At 36.2% G+C, this 21,389-nt stretch overlaps 2 protein-coding genes and 1 pseudogene across 2 annotated transcripts; all 3 read left to right on the top strand.

The window, feature by feature from the left end:
- The first annotated feature begins 321 nt into the window (after nt 1-321).
- On the top strand, nt 322-2,215 carry LOC120163487 (protein translation factor SUI1 homolog 2-like). The gene is made up of 5 exons (XM_039173416.1): nt 322-454; nt 1,165-1,247; nt 1,325-1,531; nt 1,623-1,676; nt 1,964-2,215. Exons 2-5 carry the CDS (start codon nt 1,212-1,214, stop codon nt 2,006-2,008), a joined length of 342 nt encoding a protein of 113 aa, XP_039029347.1. The 5' UTR covers nt 322-454; nt 1,165-1,211; the 3' UTR covers nt 2,009-2,215.
- A 339-nt stretch (nt 2,216-2,554) lies between these two features.
- Nucleotides 2,555-18,294, top strand: LOC120163378 (annotated as a pseudogene).
- A 1,133-nt stretch (nt 18,295-19,427) lies between these two features.
- On the top strand, nt 19,428-21,265 carry LOC120163396 (disease resistance-like protein DSC1). Its single transcript, XM_039173343.1, has 4 exons — nt 19,428-19,762; nt 19,831-20,302; nt 20,391-20,481; nt 20,633-21,265. The coding sequence occupies exons 1-4, from the start codon at nt 19,428-19,430 to the stop codon at nt 20,791-20,793; spliced, it is 1,059 nt and encodes a 352-aa protein (XP_039029274.1). The 3' UTR covers nt 20,794-21,265.
- Nucleotides 21,266-21,389: the final 124 nt, after the last annotated feature.

The raw sequence follows: 21,389 nt of genomic DNA, 5'->3' as shown, positions 1-21,389 counted from the left end.
CCAAAAAAGATAACATCATCGTAAAACGTTGTTATTTACTCACTTTTTGAGCAAATCATTTTTTTAAGAGGATTAATTGACTTAATTTTAAAATCGACAGAGAATAGAATGTTTAAACCAAATATTCAAATTAGGTAGCTATAAATTTAAAATTAAAAGGACCTTCAAATATATAAGGACTAAAATGCTCCTTTTTATAGTAGATGAACTAAATGAACATCTAAATATAATAAAGGACTAAAATATTTATTTTTATAGTGGAAGGACTAAAATGAAATTTAAATATTGCATAATGACTTCTAATATGCTTTAACCTATATATTTCTCTATCCCCTTCAAAATTCAGAACTCAGCTTGAGAGGGAGACAGAGCTCAGACTTCGATCATCAGTTTTAGGGTTCCTAAAGTTCGTAACCAGATTCTTAATTATCGAAACCCTAAATCTTCATTTCAGGTACGTATTAACCTATCCGGAAGAAAAATCTGTATCCAGTCATTTGATTGTAGAACTTATCTTTGGTTCTTGTTTTGTTGGGTTGATGTTTAAATTTTAGTTTATACGTGTTAAATGTTCTCATCGTGGCCTTTTTTTTTCAAACTATTATTGTTACAGGCTGCTGTTAGCTTTGTAGGTATAATTTGATTAAGCAATTTTTATTCTTTACGTGAACCCCCTTCATCGCGCGTACATTTTTTACTTTGATATGATTCAGGGTTTATGCTTGATTTCCTTTTAGGGTAAACCCCCTTCATCGCGCGTAATGATTTCCTTTGTTGGTTCTCTTAATCTTCGATTAGTTTATTTTGATTGACCAAGCATACTAAAATTTTATTTTGATGAATGTTTTATTTGCTATGTTACCTAGAGAGTGACTGTCAAGGTATTTGTTTGACATGGTTATATTTCGGGGTCGGATGATTTCCCTTCATATCCATACTCATGTATTTGACATGGCTTATTCTTAAAAGTGCAGAAAATATTTGTATGGTATTTTGGTGCTCTTAATCTTCCATACTCATGTAGTTATTGGTATTTTATGAAAAAAATTGGAGTCTGGTTTAGTTCTTTGATTTAGCACAATGTTTGTTTGAAAGATAGAAGGAAAGCGTCTTATTCGATCCAGTAAACGAAATATCTGATGAAAATTTGACATTGCAATGCAGGTCTCAAAGTGCTATTCTTATTCAGCTCTTTCTGTCAGCTAAGTTTCATGCGTGATCTTGACATACAGACTCCTACTGCCTTTTTTAAGCATTTCCCTCTTGTATTGATTAATGGGATCATCCATGAATAACCTAACTCGTATTCTATGTGATTTTGCTAGATCCGTTTGCTGATGCAAATGCTGAGGACTCTGGTGCTGGTGCCAAGGAGCACGTGCACATTCGTATCCAACAGCGGAATGGCAGGAAAAGCCTGACTACTGTCCAAGGGTTGAAGAAAGAATTCAGCTATAACAAGATTCTCAAGGACCTCAAGAAGGACTTTTGTTGCAATGGAACTGTTGTCCAGGACCCGGAGTTAGGGCAGGTGTGTGTCTAACCTCCTACTAAAGCAACCTTTGCCGCCACCGTCATTGTTATCCATTTTTAAGTTTATTGTGTACTCGGTTTATGTGTAGGTTATTCAACTTCAAGGTGATCAAAGGAAGAACGTCTCCACTTTTCTTGTTCAGGTTATTGTCATTGTGCTTTGGTTTATATACATTCTTAAAACAACATGGGTATATTATTCAACAGAGCTATCATCTTTTATTTTTTCTTATTAATGTATCCATGTTCGATATTTGTGTCGGGAATAAATGAAAAGATGGGTACGAGAGTATGGTTCTTTGAATATATAGAAAAACTTGGAATTAATTGAACATACATGTATCTGGCAGATACTCTCAAGTCTGCATAGGTGCCGTTATGTGTTCAAGTCCTTAATTAGCATTTTTGTTTTTTTTTTCCCCTTTAACAGGCTGGCATTGTGAAGAAGGACAACATCAAAATCCATGGTTTTTAAGTTTCAGCTCCCAAGCTTTTTTGGAAGTGTGGCCTCTCGTTTTACTAGCCGATAATTCTACCCACTAATGAACTTATTTATGTCATCTACCTTTTGTGTTATATTTATCTCTAAGCTGGTTTGATCTGATGTATTGAACCTGTGATTCTTGTGTGTTATACTCGTGGCCTATATGGTGTTGAATTTCAATGGAACTGATATTTTGTCTGCCTCTCGCTTGTCATACGTATGTTGTATATATGCATCGAACACATTTAAAAACCAGATTTTATCACACCAACGATGTGGGAAAAAGAAAACATTTATAGAAAAAATAATAATAATTATAAAAGGTTATTCAACTATTGATAAAGTGGTACAAATCTAAAATTTAATGTTCTTTAAAGAGGTTTTGTCAACTTGACATTGGAGACCTTACCTTCCATTGTTTATTCATGAAGAATAGTCAGCAATGCAAGTCAACCAAATCTACAATTTTTACTCACCTTCTCTGGTTCTTTTTGGAAATACCCATTACTTCTGTTATTACATGCTTTTTAGAAATTGCATAGAAACCTTTATTTTGTTTCCTGATAAATTATATATATTTTTTCTCTTTACTGATACTCATATACTTCGATTGTTTCTAGTTTCTTTCTGGGTATTGGGTGATCTATTCTTCGATTTTTAACACCATATTGGCATTTTTCTCATATTTCCTCATGTTGTTGTTACCTTTATCTTCCTCGTCTGTTTCTAAAAAGAAATATGATGTTTTCTTGAGTTTTAGAGGTGAAGATACCGCAAGAACTTTACAGATCATCTTTATGATGCTCTAAAATGGAGAGGAATCGTCACTTTCAGGGATGGTCCGAAGCTGCAGGCCGGTGAAGAGATCACACCAGAACTCTTTAAAGCCATTCAACAATCATGGTGCTCGGTAATCGTTTTCTCTGAAACCTATGCGTTTTCAGGTTGGTGCTTGGAGGAGCTTACTGAGATTGTTAAACAAAAAAAACAACAATGGCCATAAAGTATTTCCAATTTTCTACAACGTCGATCCATCTGATTTAAGAAAACAAAAGGAGAAAGTTGAAGAAGCCTTTGCCATACACGAAGAGAGGTACAAGGAAGATAAAGAAAAGATCCGAAAGTGGCGAAATGTTTTGACTCAAGTGGCTAACATCAAGGGATGGCATTCAAAGGACAGGTGTTTCATTCTCTTCTTCTATATTTTCTAGTTTTAAGTTTAATGATTACAAAGTTTGTTATTTATTAATTAAAAACTAAATATTTAGGCATTTGTAGGAATGACTCAGAATTCATTGAAGATATTGTTAAAAAAATAACAGCAAAATTATGTCAAACATATCCGGTTGTTTATGATGAATTGGTCGGAATTAATTGTCACACCCCAATTGGTGGGGTTAGTTTTTTTAGTTGACTATGATTATAGAATTCACGTGAATTCTCTATCTTTTGTCTTATGTGAACTCTATTATTGTATTTAATTATTATTTGTCATTGTGAATTTTATTTCCACCGTTGCTTGGCCTGCAATTCACAATCAATTATCTTCAAAATTTTCCAATTCTTAAGGCTAAGTTTTTGGATAAGGTTGGCTTTAAAACCAGATTCAATTAATTTACATAAACGAGAATCTTTGTGAGACTAGCAAGAATTCTACTCATTGAAGCCTTTTTGCACATGAAGGTCGTTGAACTCTCCTCGTACAAAAGAGTTTTTGGTCTCTGCAAAAAGCCACATTTTCTGCAGCTTCCTTCATTTTCTTGGCAGCGAGTAGACTCATCTTTTGCTCAACCTATAACCAAACGACCAAAGAATAACATCCAGACAGTAAGAATCAACAAGAAATTAAATACAAAAGTTCATGGGGTATGTCTTTTGATTCCCGATGATTCCGATGTTGGTTGAAGATATGTGCGGTGGGAAGGAGTAGTATGGTAGCGAGGATCAACATATTGTAAATATATGGCTTCATCGAACGGTTGTCGACGATGAGCGAAAGCCTTTTATTTCCAGAAAGCTAAACATTTTTCGGTCGATCCACGATCATCTATGGAGTTTCTCGACGAACAGAGAACAGATTCATGGAAAGGAGATCAAGGCACTTCGAACGGTGTAACTTGGGTTTTGGTTGACGACCATCGATGACGGTCGGCAAGGTGGTAATCGGCGTTTGGGTAATGGCTGATGAAGCTTCGTTGTCTTCCTACAAAGCTTTCGGTTGGGGAGAATCATGTGATTCCAATCTTTCAAGGTGAGTATGGGCATCTGGAATTTGCTTTCTTTAGTTTAATAAGACAGGAACATTATCACGTGGATTGTTGGGGAATTGTAGATAACATGCAAAAAGGGGTAACTACAAGGTAAGTCATCCAAGTAGTTAAAAGCTCAACCTTGTCTCTTAGCTTTTATATTGTTATGATTATGTCATAATGGTTTTATTAAGATCGATTTAGTCCCTAATTTTAGTAATTAAAAATTATATTGGCTCCTAAAGTTTTTAGTTTTAACAATTGGGTCCCCAAATTATTCATTAGATTTTAATAAGTTATTTTGATGGCGAGGAAAATTATTTGAAGTCGTATTTGTACGATAGATTATCCGTGTTCGTTAGAAAAAGATTGGAAGCTAGAAATCAGGTTGGTGAGCTGGAATTCAAGAGTAATATTTTGGGTTTTGTTGACGTCCTGAGTCCGATTCCGAAGTCCATTTCGCCAAATTTGAACTCGGTAAGTTGTTTTTACTGATTTATCACCCGATTCGATTCATTTTTCGCAATTAAGCTCTGTTTTTGATGAAATTTATGTTGTTATGTATTTGAGGAATTATTGGTAGTTGAATTAAAGATTGAGGGCGTTCGAATGGAATTTAAATGGTCGATCAGTATGGCACAGAAATCGAGGTAATACTTTACTACCTCTTTATGCTTTATGGAACATGTGGATATTGGTAAATGCATGAATAAGATAATATTGGTCTCATATGTGTAGTTAATTAATTTCTACACTCGATCCGAATACGATAAAAATTCGGTAACTGATTATGGTTCAGATGACTTTTATAAGAAACTGATGGATTATTAGAATTAAAATTACAAGTTATGTGTATAGTGATAAAGGTACTTGGATGGGAAATTATGATAATATTTCGGTATTGTAAAATTACGGAAATACCCTTATGTTGTAAGATGACAAGAATTGTCCCTGGAAGTTGTTTAATAACTCTGAAAGGATATATTGATCTGATAAAACTATATATGTGCATAAGAAATGCTAGTTTGCTTAGAAAATTTTGATAATCGGTTTTTAACCCAATAGAGTTTATGCAAGATATTAGAAGTCTGTTAATCAATCATTTCAAGATCCGAGAATGTTCGGGTAAGCAATTAAGCATAGAATCTCTGAACTATATTTATTTTCGTTAAGAGTTAATACTAAAAGTGTATGGGTGCGAAACTACAAAAATGCCATTGAGAGTTGAAAATAGTCCAAGTTGACTCTGAATGAGAGAGTAACTTGAGAATTTGTTTTTAAATCGATAAATTACTGATTTGATTGTTGGGATCCTATCTTTATATGGAAAATTCTGAAAATTCATTAGTAACATTTGAAAAGACATTTAACTTGGAAATTACCGAATTCTGAAGAATGAGTTATCGAAGGTGCTCTTTAGTCAGAATTGTTTGAAAGGACTGAAGTAAGTGATAAGATTAAATTAAATAATAAGATCGGACGTAAGGAAATGATGGAAATACATTGGATCTGTAAAATGACCAAAATACCCCTGGAATGGAAATGACTCAAGAATGTCACCAAGCTCGGGAATGAATGGATATACTTAAGCTTTGAAATGAATAAAAAAAACGTTGAGCACCCAAAATGACCAAATGCCCTTATGACCTAGAATAAGTAAATGTCTTGGATTAATTAAGAAATCCAAATAAACATGGATGTTGTGCTACCAGTAAAAGTTATGGAACACAGCTTAAGTGATCAACCAACGCTAGTGCTATATCATTACCTAAATGATATAAGTACCACTTGAATGTTTGTTCATCATCTCAAATTTGGATCGATGATAATTCTGGAAGTACTTGGCTCAGCTCAACTCTAGAGCGCATACAGTACTAATAAGTGGGTATTCATGAGTCAAATCAACCACTAATACCAGAATGACTTTATTATATGAATAAATTGAACTGAAAGGAAGTACAACATGTATTTGAAATTCAGAAATGTCTGAATTATTCTAGAAAACTCTAAAGTAACTGGATAGACTTGCTTACTAAACGAACTAAGTAACCTCAATGACTGAGGATTAAATAGGTGATTGGATGAGTTTGGAAACACTGTTGGACTTACATGATGAATTGTCCTTATGGGTTGAACCATGAATTAAGTTCGTCGTATTTCCTGATATCGTTGAAACGTGGAAATGAAATAAAGACCGTTGGAAGATCTATTCAACGATGATTATGGGGATGATTTATGGATCTGCATTATGGTATTAAAAATGAATACACTGGAAGGATAATGAATGCTTTGTTGACATGTATCAGTTTGGGAGTTGTGTAACTCAAGTTGTTTGATAATACGATCAATAGTCATAGATTGTAAATGAATTGAATCTTCGATTCTATATTTTCATCTAAAATTATAAGGTATGACTCATAAATATACCGGTAAAGAGGACAGGGGATGGAGCGGAGTGAGCGAAGCGAACGCAGCGAACATCAACTGTCCTTACAAAGAACGTCTCGTAGAGGAGGTTACGATTATGTGGGTTGGGGGTACGGGGGCTGCGCCCCGTGGTACGATACAGGTTTAATTTTGTAATTATGTACCAAGGTTTTCTATTATAAATAGAGATGTAACCTAAACCTATGAGAATTGAATAAAATTTTCTAGCGCCGCCTAGGCACCGAGGACGTAAGCACATTGCCGAATCTTGTTAAAATTCTTGTGTTCTTTCGTTTACTTTGCCCGATTTATCAACAATTGGTATCAGATGTCAGGAGCAAAATTCGAAGTCGCGAAATTCAATGGTCTGAGTACTTCGGATTATGGCAAACGAGGGTGAAGGATCTGTTGGCGCAGCAGGGGATCCTGAAGGCTTTGCGACCTACAAAGCCGACGTCGATGGAGGAGGAAGATTGGGAAGAATTGCAACAACGAGCGGCATGAACCATACGATTATGCTTGGCAGACGAGGTTATGTATCACGTCATGCATCTATCATCTCCAGACGAAATTTGGAGGAAGTTGGAAAGTCAGTTTATGTCCAAATCATTAACGACAAAACTGTATCTAAAGCAGCGGCTGTATGGGCTGAAGATGCAGGGCGATCATGATTTGGCGCAACACGTGAATGTCTTCAATCTAATCGTTTCTGATTTAGCTCGGCTACTCTTATATATGGAAAAGAGACTATCAACGTTGAGGAGATTATTGCAGCCTTGTTGGCTCACAACCAGCGAAAGCAGAGTGCATGGGAAAACTCTCAAGCCGATAGCTTATATGTCAAGGGTAATCGAGACCGTGGATGGAAGCCAGAGAAGACAGGGTCTGGCAAGCGGAATTCCAGATCCAAATCTAGGGATAAGAAGACAATTCACTATTACAAGTGCAAGGAGGCGGGAATATGAAGCGAGACTGTCTGAAGTTGCAAAAGCATACTGATGAGAAGCGTGATGTTTCATCCAAGTCTGTGAACGTGGTCGAGGATGACAATTCTGATTGCAGTGAGGGTGATATGCTTTCTATTTCAACGACTCAATTGACGGATGCGTGGATTCTTGATTCTGGATGTTCTTATCACAATACGCCAAATAGGGAATGGTTTTCGACATACAAGTCGGTTAATTCTGGTTCTATTTATTTGGGTGATTATCGATGTTGTAATATTATTGGTATTGGTGATGTCAGAATTAAGATGTACGATGGCTCTGTTCGTACGTTGAGTGGTGTTCGACATATCCCATATTTGAAGAAGAATTTGATTTCTTTGGGCACTTTGCACAAGAATGGTTTTATCCCTAAGGCTGATGAGGATAGGGAAACCATTCAGATTGTTAAAGGTGCTTTGACTGTGATGAAAGGAAATATGACTGCAGGAAATATTTATAGATTGTTAGGGAGTACCGTTGCAGGTGGAGTTCATTCTGTTGAGTCCTGTGATGATACTACAAAACTGTGGCATATGCGTCTTGTTCATCTTAGTGAACGTGGTATGACAGAATTACACAAAAGAAATCTATTGCATGGTGTCAAAAGTTGTAAGCTCGATTTTTGCAAGTATTGTGTTCTTGGTAAATAGATTAAAGTTCGTTTAAGACTGCGAGGCACACAACTCAAGGGATTCTTGATTATGCATTCTGATGTATGGGGGCCTTCCACGACATCGTCTTTGGGTGGATCTAGGTATTATGTTACTTTTATTGATGATTTTTCACGGAAAGTTTGGGTGTATTTTTTGAAACAGAAATCTGAAGTTTTTGAGAAGTTCAAGCTGTGGAAAGCTGAGGTAGAAAACCAAACAGGACGAAAAATCAAGTGTTTGCGGTCTGACAATGGTACGGAGTACACAGATTCACAGTTCTTACACTTCTGTAAGGAGCACGGGATTAAGAGACATTTTACAGTGCGCAAGACACCACAACAGAATGGTGTTGCAGAACGGATGAACAGGTCGTTAAATGAAAGAGCCAGATGTTTGCGGTTGAATGCGGGGCTTCCCAAACACTTCTGGGCCGAGGCTGTTAACATGGCATGTTATCTTATCAACAGATCGCCAAGGGCATCATTGGCTGGGAAAGTTGCAGAAGAGGTATGGACTGGTCATGATGTTAGTTTTGATAACTTACGAATTTTTGGTTGTCCTGCTTATGTGCATGTACCTGCCGATGAGAGATCCAAACTTGATGCAAAATCGAATGAGTGTATTTTTCTGGGTTACAAGAAAGGTGTCAAAGGATTCAAGTTCTGGGATCCAGTTGCGAAGAAAATTGTGATCAGTAGAGATGTTTTAGATGAACAATCCATGTTGCAACAGAAGAAAGACACGACAGTGGTGGATTTCGAGCAGTTTCCAGTTGAGAAACCAGAAACTTCTCAACTGACTTCTGGTGGTTCCACTACGGATGATTTGCAGGATTATAGTCTCGCCAGAGATAGGGTGAGACGGACGAATATAAAGCCTCCGAGTAGATTGGGTTTTGAAGACTTGATCTCTTTTGCACTTATTGTTAGCAGTGATGATCCGGTTAATTTTCATGATGATGTTACTAGTCAGGAAATCGACAAGTGGATGGCAGCCATGGTTGAGGAGATGGAGTCTTTGAATCACAATCGTACATGGGAGTTGGTTCGCCTTCCTGAGGGTAAAAAGTTGATTGGTTGCAAATGGGTGTATAAGAAGAAACCAGCAGTAACAGAAAAAGAGGGGGAGAAGTTCAAGTTCAAGGCTTGTTTGGTAGCAAAGGGTTTTACACAGCAGAAAGGAGTTGATTATGATGAAATTTTTTCTCCTGTGGTTAGGCACACTTCAATCCGAGCAGTACTTGCATTGGTGGCCAGTTGGGATTTGCATTTAGAGCAGATGGATGTTAAAACTACTTTTTTGCATGGTGATTTAGAGGAGCAGATCTACATGCGGCAACCTGAAGGTTTCACTCAACCTGGAAATGAGCATTTAGTTTGCAGATTGAAGAAATCTTTGTACGAGTTGAAACAGTCTCTGAGACAGTGGTATAAACGGTTTGACTCCTATATGATCAAGATTGGCTACAACCGATGTGAGTATGATTGTTGTGTCTATGTTAAGAGCCTTGATGATGGTTCTTTTATTTTTCTATTATTGTATGTTGATATGTTGATTGCTGTGAAGAACATGGATGATGTTATCGGTTTGAAAACTTTATTGAGTCAGGAATTTGATATGAAAGATTTAGGTGCTGCAAAGAAAATTCTTGGAATGGAAATTTGCAGCGACAAAGACTCAAGGAGACTGTGGCTATCTCAACGAGGTTATGTTGAAAAAATGCTAGAAAGGTTTGCGATGAGCAGCGCAAAACCAGTTAGCACTCCATTGGAGAACCACTTTAAGCTCTCATCAAAACAGTGCCCTAAGACAGATAAGGAAGCTGAAGATATGGCAAAGGTTCTGTATTCTAATGTTGTTGGCTGCTTGATGTATGCAATTGTATGTACTCGTTCTGATTTAGCTCATGATGTTAGTCAAGTTTGTAAGTACATGTCTAAACCTGGTAAGCAACATTGGGAAGCAGTCAAGTGGATCTTTCTATACTTAAAGGGTACTGTGGGACATGGAATTGTTTTTGGTAGTCAATGAGATAATCCTTTGGTTGTAGGATATGTGGATTCAGACTATGCATGTGACTTGGATAATAGAAGATCTACGACAGGGTATGTTTACTCTTGGTGGAGGACCTATTTGTTGGAAGTCTACTGTTCAATCTGTAGTGGCACTATCTACAGCTGAAGCTGAGTACATGGCAGCGGCTGAAGCTGCAAAAGAAGCTTTATGGCTCACTGGTTTAGTAAAGGAGTTGGGTGTTCAGCAAGGTGGAGTTCAGCTGCTTTGCGACAATCAAAGTGCTATTCACTTAGCTAAGAATCAGGTATATCGTGCTAGAACTAAGCACATTGATATACATTTTCACAAGATCAGAGAGTTGGTTGCATCTGAAGAGATTTTGTTTCAGAAGGTACACACTGATGAGAATACCGCTGATATGTTCACCAAGCCAATTACGACAGACAAGTTCAAGCATTGCTTGGACTTGTTGAATGTTTCAAGTTGTTAAAGAACTAAGGTAACCCAACCCACATTGAATGTTTCCTAAGGGGCAGGATATTCGCCAAGGTGGAGATTTGTAACCTATGAGAATTGAATAAAATTTTCTAGCGCCGCCTAGGCACCGAGGACGTAAGCACATTACCGAACCTCGTTAAAATTCTTATGTTCTTTCGTTTACTTTGCCCGATTTATCAACAAAAATCACTTTGGTCATGTTAAAAACACAAGTAACGCAGAAATAAAAGATTCTGAATACCTCATTTGGTTCAATTGGGCTGAAATCCTATGAATTCAAAGTATATTCCTGAATACCCCTGATTGTTTGGGTAATGGAATCACTCGCAGTAAATCTGAATTTAGAATTATTATGTATAAAGGTTCCTGAATGTTTTCCTGATGCACATGGAAACTTAGTGGAATTCTAAAGTAATAATTTGAAGTGTCTGATTAGATCGGTTAGAAATCGATTCTCTTCAATAAGATCTTATTCCTGGAATCGATCAAATTACACAAGTGTTATCCATACTGATAACTACAAAATGCATCTGAAAAATATTTGGATTCTCTAGTGTGTTTCTTATATTTGGAAAAAAAATTGTTTTATTGTTTTAACATGTTGTACACTGAAATCTATGGTTACTATTTTATGGATGCACCGACTTAACGGTGATAGCTTATGTATTTGTATCATTGTATAAACTGTATCTTGGAGATACAGATTTGTAAAGTACAGCTCTGATCAAGCTGGAAAATTTTTATGGACCTAATGTGACTCTTAGGTAGGCTCTGCGGCCCTGAGATCATTCTCGGGTAGGCCCTGCGGCCCTAAGATGTGTTTTTAGGTAGGCCCCATGGCCCCAAACTTTATTGGATAGACTCTCAGGCCCTAAGATGTTTCCTTAGGTTAACTCTTTGTAAGATGGTTTTAAAAATATGAGTTTAAAAAGCTCTACTACTGTATGGTTTATGAGATTTACTGAACTATCATTTTATTAGTATACCTATTATGATTTATCGTACTGATAGAACACACTAAACTCGATGAACTACTAATGGAAACCCAGGTTATTCCGCAATTGTATACGGTTGATTCAATAAGGAATTATGGTTTCCCATTTATCTACATGTCCTATAGCATCATCTGGTAGTTCTGTATTACTGAGCTTTTCGAAGCTCACTCTATTACTCACCATTGCAGGTTAAAAGATGTACCAGTACAGCTATCAACATCAGTAAGGGAGTTCTTCCGGCGTTGCTTGCAGAGTATGGTACATGTATTAGGGGGCATATAATTGTATTTTGCTTTATATATGAGTCTGAAAATCTGTTATATTTTGAATACTGATAATTTTTTTGTACTCATAAATGATTTTATGAGTTTACATGTTTTAAGAAAAGTTTTAAATTTTTCGTTATTTTTAGGTGGGTTACTCCGGTGTCCCTAATGTGACACTCCAGATCGGATCGGTCTACCCGCATCGGTCTGAGAGGGTTACATTTAGTGGTATCAGAGCTTTGGTTTGAGTCAAAAAAATTTCAAGATAGACTGGCCAATCGATTTTCAAAAGATGTCTGATCAGTACATGCCCTTAGACTACAATCGTTCCTTTCTGAGTCGGAACTCCAGGGCCTATCTGTAACGAGTAAATCAAAGTTTTTAATCCGTTAAGCCTATACTTGTACAAAAAAGAATACCAGTAACATTTGTCTAAACGTTGTAAAGTACCTCACAAGCCATGTGAGAGTTATTCTTCTACGAATTCTGACTCGACTCCGAAAATGAAATTGGGATATGCTACCGATCTATGACCCTATTCTCGTAACAAAGGCTGAATTTATTTTACAAGGATAAATTTGTTCTGGTTATTTTATTGGAATGAGATAGAGAGTTTTGATTAGAATGTAAAATCAACTGGTAAAGTATTGTAGATGACACATATTTTCTGTAAAAGCTACTGGAAGATATGAAAGAACTGATGAATTTTCGTTCTTTCTGCAATTCTCTGACATGAATTAATTTCGTGGATGAAATTCTTTTAAGGATGGGAAAATGTCACACCACACCCAATTGGCGGGGTTAGTTTTTTCAGTTGACTATGAGATTATAAATTCACGTGAATTCTCTATCTTTTGTCTTATGTGAACTCTATTATTGTATTCAATTATTATTTGTCATTGTGATTTTATTTCCACCGTTGCTTGGCCTGCAATTCACAATCAATTATCTTCAAAATTTTCCAATTCTTAAGGCTAAGTTTTTGGATAAGTTTGGCTTCAAAACCAGATTCAATTCACTAAACGAGAATCTTTGTGAGACTAGCAAGAATTCTACTCTTTGAAGCCTTTTTGTACATGAAGGTCGTTGAATTCTCCTCGTACAAAAGAGTTTTTGGTCTCTGCAAAAAGCCACATTTTCTGCAGCTTCCTTCATTTTCTTGGCAGCGAGTAGACTCATCTTTTGCTCAAACTATAACCAAACGACCAAAGAATAACATCCAGACAGTAAGAATCAACAAGAAATTAAATACAAAAGTTCATGGGGTATGTCTTTTGATTCCCGATGATTCCGATGTTGGTTGAAGATATGTGCGGTGGGAAGAGTAGTATGGTAGCGAGGATCAACATATTGTAAATATTGCTTTATCGAACTGTTGTCGACGATGAGCGAAAGCCTTTTATTTCCAGAAAGCTAAACATTTTTCGGTCGATCCACGATCATATATGAGTTTCTCGACGACAGAGAACAGATTCATGGAAAGGAGACCAAGGCACTTCGAACGGTGTAACTTGGGTTTTGGTTGACGACCCTCGATGACGGTCGGCACGGTGGTCATCGCCGTTTGGGTAATCGCCGATAAAGCTTCGTTGTCTTCCTACAAAGCTTTCGTTGGGGATAATTTAAAAGAAATAACAAAAGGTGACCATGTGATTCTAATCTTTCAAGGTGAGTATGGGCATCTGCAATTGCTTTCTTTAGTTTAATAAGACAGGAACATTATCACGTGGGTTGTTGGGGAATTGTAGATAATATGCAAAAAGGGGTAACTACAAGGTAAGTCATCCAAGTAGTTAAAAGCTCAACCTTGTCTTTTAGCTTTTATATTGTTATGATTACATCATAATGGTTTTATTAAGATCGATTTAGTCCCTAATTTTAGTAATTAAAAATTATATTGGCTCCTAAAGTTTTTAGTTTTAACAATTGGGTCCCGAAATTATTCATTAGATTTTAATAAGTTTTTGATGGCGAGGAAAATTATTTGAAGTCGTATTTGTACGATTGATTATCCGTTTCGTTAGAAAAAGATTGGAAGCTAGAAATCAAGTTGGTGAGCTGGAATTCAAGAGTAATATTTTGGGTTTTATTGACGTCCTGAGTCCGATTCCGAAGTCTATTTCGCCAATTTGAACTCGGTAAGCTGTTTTTACTTATTTATACCCGATTTGATTCATTTTTCGCAATTAAGCTCTGTTTTTGATGAAATTTATGTTGTTATGTATTTGAGGAATTATTGGTAGTTGAATTAAAGATTGAGGGTGTTTGAATGGAATTTAAATGGTCGATCAGTATGGCACAAAATCGATGTCATACTTTACTACCTCTTTATGCTTTATGGAATATGTGAATATTGGTAAATGCATGAATAGATAATATTGGTCTCATATGTGTATTTAATTAATTTCTACACTCGATCCGAATACGATAAAATTCGGTAACTGATTATGGTTCAGATGACTTTTTAAGAAACTGATGGATTATTAGAATTAAAATTACAAGTTATGTGTATAGTGATAAAGGTACTTGGATGGGAAATTATGAGAATATTCCAGTAGGGTAAAATTATAGAAATACCCTTATGTTGTAAGATGACAAGAATTGTCCCTGGAAGTTGTTTAATAACTCTGAAAGGATATATTGATCTGATAAAACTATATATGTGCATAAAAAATGCTAGTTTGCTTAGAAAATTTGGATAATCGGTTTTAACCCAATAGAGTTTATACAAGACTAGAAGTCTGTTAATCAATCATTTCAAGATCCGAGAATGTTCGGGTAAGCAATTAAGCATAGAATCTCTAAACTATATTTATTTTCGTTAGGAGTTAATACCAAAGTATATGGGTGCGAAACTACAAAAATGCCCTTGAGAGTTGAAAATAGTCCAAGTTGACTCTGAATGAGAGTAACCTGAGAATTTGTTTTTAAATCGATAAATTACTGATTTGATTGTTGGGACGATAAATTATGATTTGATTGTTGGGATCCTATCTTTGTATGGAAAATTCTAAAAATTCGTTACATTTGAAAAGACATTTAACTTGGAAATTACCGAATTCTGAAGAATGAGTTATCGAAGGTGCTCTTTAGTCAGAATTGTTTGAAAGGACTGAAGTAAGTGATAAGATTAAATTAAATATAAGATCAGACGTAAGGAATGATGGAAATACATTGGATCTGTAAAGTGACCAAAATACCCTAGAATGGAAATGACTCAAGAATGTCACCAAGCTCGGAATGAATGGATATACTCAAGCTTTGAAATGAATAAAACGTTAAGCACCAAAATGACCAAAATGCCCTTATGACCTAGAATAAGTAAAATGTCTTGGATTAATTAAGAAATCCAAATAAACATGGATGTTGTTGCTACCAGTAAAGTTATGGAACACAGCTTAAGTGATCAACCAACGCTAGTCTATATCATTACCTAACGATATAAGTACCACTTGAATGTTTGTTCATCGTCTCAAATTTAGATCGATGATAATTCTGGAAGTACTTGGCTCAGCTCAACTCTAGAGCGCATACAGTACTAATAAGTGGGTATTCATGAGTCAAATCAACCACGAATACCAGAATGATTTTTATTATATGAATAAATTGAACTGAAATGAAGTACAACAGTATTTGAAATTCAGAAATGTCTGAATTATTCTACAAAACTCTAAAGTAACTGTGATAGACTTGCTTACTAACGAACTAAGTAACCTCAATGACTGAGGATTAAATAGGTGATTGGATGAGTTTGGAAACATTGTTGGACATACATGATGAATTCCTTATGGGTTTAACCATGAATTAAGTACGTTTGTATTCCTGATATCGTTGAAACGTGGAAATGAAATAAAGACCGTTGGAAGATCTATTCAACGATGATTATGGGGATGATCTATGGATCTACATTATGGTATTAAAAATGAATACACTGGAAGGATGATGAATTGATTTGTTGACATGTATCAGTTTGGGAGTTGTGTAACTCAAGTTGTTTGATAATACGATCGATAGTCATAGACTGTAAATGATTGAATCTTGGATTCTATATTTTTCATCTAAAATCACTTTATATTTCATCTAAAATCACTTTGGTCATGTTTGAAACACAAGTAACGCAGAAAGAAAAGATTCTGAATACCTCATTTGGTTCAATTGGGTGAAATCCTATGAATTCAAAGTTATTCTGAATACCCTGATTGTTTGGGTAATGGAATCACTCGCAGTAAATCTGAATTTAGAATTATTATGTATAAAGGTTCCTGAACGTTTTCCTGATGCACATGGAAACTTAGTGGAATTCTAAAGTATCAATTTGAAGTGTCTGATTAGATCAGTTAGAAATCGATTCTCTTCAATAAGATCTTATTCCTGGAATACGATCAAATTGCACAAGTTCATGTTATCCATACTGATAACTACAAAATGCATCTGAAAATATTTGGATTCTAGTGTGTTCCTTATATTTTGAAAAAAATATTTTATTGTTTTTAACATGTGGTACACTGAAATCTATGGTTACTGTTTGGATGCACCGACTTAACGGTGATGGCTTATGGATTTGTATCATTGTATAAACTGTATCTTGGAGATACAGATTTGTAAAGTACAGCTCTGATCAAGCTGGAAACTTTTTATGGACCTAATGTGACTCTTAGGTAGGCTCTGCGGCCTTGAGATCATTCTCGGGTAGGCCCTGCGGCCCTAAGATGTGTTCTTAGGTAGGCCCCATGGCCCCGAACTTTCTTGGGTAGGCTCTCAGGCCCTAGATGTTGCCTTAGGTAACTCTTTGTAAGATGGTTTTAAAAATACGAGTTAAAAAGCTCTACTACAGTATAGTTTATGAGATTTATTGAACTATCATTTGATTAGTGTACCTATTATGATTTTATCGTACTGATGGAACACACTAAACATCGTATTCGACCTCATGAAAACATGACTGTATGAAAGGTTTCTTATGAATTGATTCATGGCTTCTACTCTATGAACTACTAATGGAAACCCAGATTATTCCGCAATTGGTATACGGTTGATTCAATAATGAAATTATGGTTTCCCATTTATCTACATGTCCTATAGCATCATCTGGTAGTTTTGTATTACTGAGCTTTTCGAAGCTCACTCTATTACTCACCATTGCAGGTTAAAAGATTGTACCAGTACAACTATCAACATCAGTAAGGGAGTTCTTCCGGCGTTGCTTGCAGAGTATGGTACATGTGATTAGGGGGCATGTAATTGTATTTTGCTTTATATATGAGTCTGAAAATCTATTATTTCGAATACTGATAAATTTTATTTTGTAATCATAAATGATTTTATGAGTTTACATGTTTTAAGAAAGTTTTAAATTTTTCGTTATTTTTTTAGGTGGGTCGCTCCTGTGGCCCTAATGTGACACTCCAGATCAGATCGATCTATCCGCATCGGTCTAAGGTTATATTAATTCACGCTTAGAGGAGCTGTATTCGAAAATAGACATTGGGGAAGACGATGTCCGTATTATAGGAATTTGCAGAATGGGCGGCCTCGGTAAAACAACTCTCGCAAGAGTTGTTTACAACCAAATGTCATCTCATTTTGAAAGCAAAAGCTTTCTTGCTGATGTTCGAGAAGTTTCACAGAAATGCGGACTAGTTTCTTTACAAAAGCAACTTCTTACTCAAACCTTGCATGACGGAGGTATTGATGTATTGATGTTGAAGAAGGAAAAGCCATCAGGCACAGGTTGTCTCACAAGAGGTTCTTGTTGTTATTGATGATGTTGATAACAGACAACACTTAGAATGCTTGGTTGGAAGGCGTGATTGGTTTGGCTCAGGGAGCATAATCATTGTAACAACTAGAGTTGAGCATTTGGTCTGATCTTACCGAGTTGATGATGTGTATAAGCCTACAACATTGAACTCCAATGATGCGCTTCGGCTTTTTAATTTGAAAGCCTTTGATAGTGAGACAGTGTTGGGAGATGTTTTTGTTGAGCTTTCTGAACATGTCGTACGTTATGCTAGTGGTCTTCCCTTAGCTCTTGAAGTTTTGGGTTCATTTTGTGTGGTAGAGACGCAACTCAATGGAGAAGTGCAATCTAAAACTCAAAAGAGATTCTAACAATGAAATCCTCGACAGACTTCAAATAAGTTTTGATGGATTGGACGAAAGGGAGAAGAACATTTCTAGACATAGCATGCTTCTTCAATGGGGAGGAGAAAGATTTGTAATGAAAGTATTAGACGGTTGTGAGTTTTTCCCGGATATTGGAATCGATGTTTCTTATTAAGAAATCTCTCATAAAAGTCGGTAAACACAACAGTTTGTGGATGCATGGCTTGCTAAAAGAAATGGGAAGAAAATTGTTTGGAAAAAATCTATTGATGAACCTGGTAAACGTTGTAGATTGTGGGATGAAAGGGATGTGCACATGTACTAATGAAAAACACCGTAAGTATCCCACTTTAGTTAGAAAATATTTTGCTTTGTTCAAAATGTTTTACTAACTATAGTTTGACCGGAAAATTATAATAATGTTAAACATAAATGTAGCTCTTCTCGAGTTTTATTTTGTGTTTTCTTGTATCTTACTCTTCATTGCTTTTAGGCCTCAAGATGATTGAAGGCATGATGATCATCAACAATAACAGGTATGAAAACTTGTACCCATATATCTATGCATATTATGAATATTGTCATTGTTTTCATGTACTTGGTCAGTCCTTCGAAGCACATTTTGTTTTGTTCATGGTTATTAGAAAACAAACAAGAGCCTCAATCTGAGCGCCGGTGCTTTCTCAAAGATGAAAAAATTGAGATTGCTCAAAGTCCTTAGTCTTCAAAATTGTGAGAATCTCAATTATCTTTCTGATGAGCTACGGCTTTTAGATTGGCAAGGATATCCATTAAAATCTTTGCCTTCATGCTTCCAACCGGACAACCTTGTTGCACTCCTCTTACCATACAGTCACATTCAACAATTATGGGAGGGAACCAGAGTAAGAATTAGTTATATAAATTAAGACTAGTGATTCAAATGTGATTATGATAGAAAAATAACAAAAAAAAATGAGATTTCTTACGTTTTCTGTCTAATATATTATTGTTTTCAGCAGCCCTAGTATAAGTTGAAAATGATGAACCTCGAAGGGTCCCGAAACCTGATCAAGATACCAGACTTCACATTGACCCCGGAGCTTGAAGTTTTTGGTTTTGGAAGGTTGTACGAGATTAGTAGGTGTTCATCCATCTGTTGGAGTTCTTAAGAGGCTTAAGCTTTTTAATTTAAGAGGCTGCACAAGTCTTAGGAATCTTCCAACTAAAATTGGGATGGAATCTCTTCAAACATTAATTCTTTCGGGCTGCTCAAATCTTCTAAGGTTTCCAGAGATTGATGGGAAAATGGAATGTTTAAAAACTCTTGATCTTTCCGGTTGTTATAAAGTTGGAAATTTGCCAGGGAATTTGCAGCAATCAGAATTTTTGGAGGTGCTTCACTTAAGGGAAACAGCAATAACAGAACCACCAATCTTCATCTTCCGGTTTAAACATCTTAAGGTTTTGTCACTCAGTGGATGCAAGGGACGATCATTTAAGTTGCGACCAAATCTGCCTCCTCTCTTTGAAGTGTTCCAAAGAGGGAGGACAAATTCTATTCCTCTGATGTTGCCTTTGTTGTCAAGTTTAAGTTCATTAACAGAGCTGGCAATAACAGATTGCAATCTCCGTGAAGGGGATATCCTAGTGGAATTTCTTGTCTATCCTCTTTGACAGCACTTGATCTTAGTGGTAACAATTTCGTCAGTATACCCGCGTCTCTTACTCGACTTTCCAAGAATCATTTTCTTGGATTGTCAAATTGCAGCTTGTGCAATCTTTCTGAAGGAGATATTCTTGGTCTATCCTCTTTGAAATCTCTTGATCTTAGAGGTAACAATTTCATCAGCATACCTGCATCTCTGATTCGGCTTTCCAGACTTTCTAATATTCGATTGTCAAATTGCAAGGAGCTTAAATCGTTGCCTGAGCTTCTAACAAGTATAAATGCTGTGTGGATTGATGGTTGCAAGTCTTTGGAACTAGTTGCATATCCATCAAAAGTATGCAAATCAATTTCACGAGGTAATGCAGTGTTTAGAGGTATTCACTGTTACAGATTGGCCGAGGAGATCAATGCATTATCATTGCTGAAAAAACATATCAAGGTCGACTGTTCTCTCTTTTTCCCTTACAAAATCTCGTTCTTAAGAATTTATGGTTTTAGTTACCAATGATAGCTGTTTAATTTTCCAGGTATTTGCAAACGCAAGAAAAATATTTAGCGTTTTATTCCTGGAAGTGAAATCCCAGAATGGTTCAGCCATCAGAGTTGAGTCCTCAATCAGGATACCACTGCCTTTCAATATTCGGAATGATAGTCAATGGATGGGAGTTGCTTTCTGCTGTATTAGTTACCAATGATAGCTGTTTAATTTTCCAGGTATTTGCAAACGCAAGAAAAATATTTAGCGTTTTATTCCTGGAAGTGAAATCCGAATGGTTCAGCCATCAGAGAGTTGAGTCCTCAATCAGGATACCACTGCCTTTCAATATTCGGAATGATAGTCAATGGATGGGAGTTGCTTTCTGCTGTATTTTTACCAATGATGATGCTTCCAGGGATGAGGGCCTTCTATGTAGAGCTGCTCCATCATAAATTCTGGAAAGGTTGGTTGTGATGGATCTGTTTTTCAGGGTAGAAATACTCAAGACTTCGATTGGAGTGGTTCGATTATAGGTAAACAATATAACCAACCCATAAAGAAGGACCACCTTTTTCTTCGTTACTAGTCGCCTGACAAATTTTATCCAGTTTCCTCGGAGTACAACTGTGTGAAAGTGAAACTGAGAATTTTCACCATCAGATTGCTCAAATCAGACTGTGATGAACTTGAATTGTCTATCAAACCCGGTAGTAGTGACAACTGTGTTAAGGTGAAGAAATGTGGTTCGAATAGTGTACGAAAAAGATTTAGAAGATGCCAACTTGTGAAAGAGCAGTGTAGCAGTCAAAGTTCTGTAGAAATTGAAGATATCGATAAAGACCTCGCTGCCGATGATCAATAGCTTGTCAAACCAAGACTTATGTCCATGAAGAGACATCAAGAGATGGCATTAAATAACAGGTAATTCATTGTTTTGCTAAGGAGGTTCATAGCTGCTGATGTTTTGTGATTTTGAGTAGTTTGTTCGAGTTTAATTTTTCGGGGTGTGAAGATGATGATGCTGTTGAGCTGTGGAGAAGATTGTGGG

This window comes from Hibiscus syriacus, unplaced genomic scaffold (genome assembly GCF_006381635.1).
Source record: "Hibiscus syriacus cultivar Baekdansim isolate YM2019G1 unplaced genomic scaffold, ASM638163v2 tig00111445_pilon, whole genome shotgun sequence".
NCBI lineage: Eukaryota > Viridiplantae > Streptophyta > Magnoliopsida > Malvales > Malvaceae > Hibiscus > Hibiscus syriacus.
This window is presented reverse-complemented; position numbering and strand designations above follow the sequence as displayed.

Excerpts from the sequence above, each read along its gene's own strand:
- LOC120163487 (XM_039173416.1), top strand. The coding sequence starts at position 1,212 with ATGCGTGATCTTGACATACAGACTCCTACTGCCTTT. Across the intron at positions 1,532-1,622 it reads AGGACCCGGAGTTAGGGCAG|GTTATTCAACTTCAAGGTGA; the intron begins GTGTGTGTCTAA and ends GTTTATGTGTAG. Across the intron at positions 1,677-1,963 it reads TCTCCACTTTTCTTGTTCAG|GCTGGCATTGTGAAGAAGGA; the intron begins GTTATTGTCATT and ends CCCCTTTAACAG.
- LOC120163396 (XM_039173343.1), top strand. The coding sequence starts at position 19,428 with ATGGAATCTCTTCAAACATTAATTCTTTCGGGCTGCTCAAATCTTCTA. Across the intron at positions 19,763-19,830 it reads ACAAATTCTATTCCTCTGAT|GGGATATCCTAGTGGAATTT; the intron begins GTTGCCTTTGTT and ends ATCTCCGTGAAG. Across the intron at positions 20,303-20,390 it reads TGCTGAAAAAACATATCAAG|GTATTTGCAAACGCAAGAAA; the intron begins GTCGACTGTTCT and ends TTAATTTTCCAG.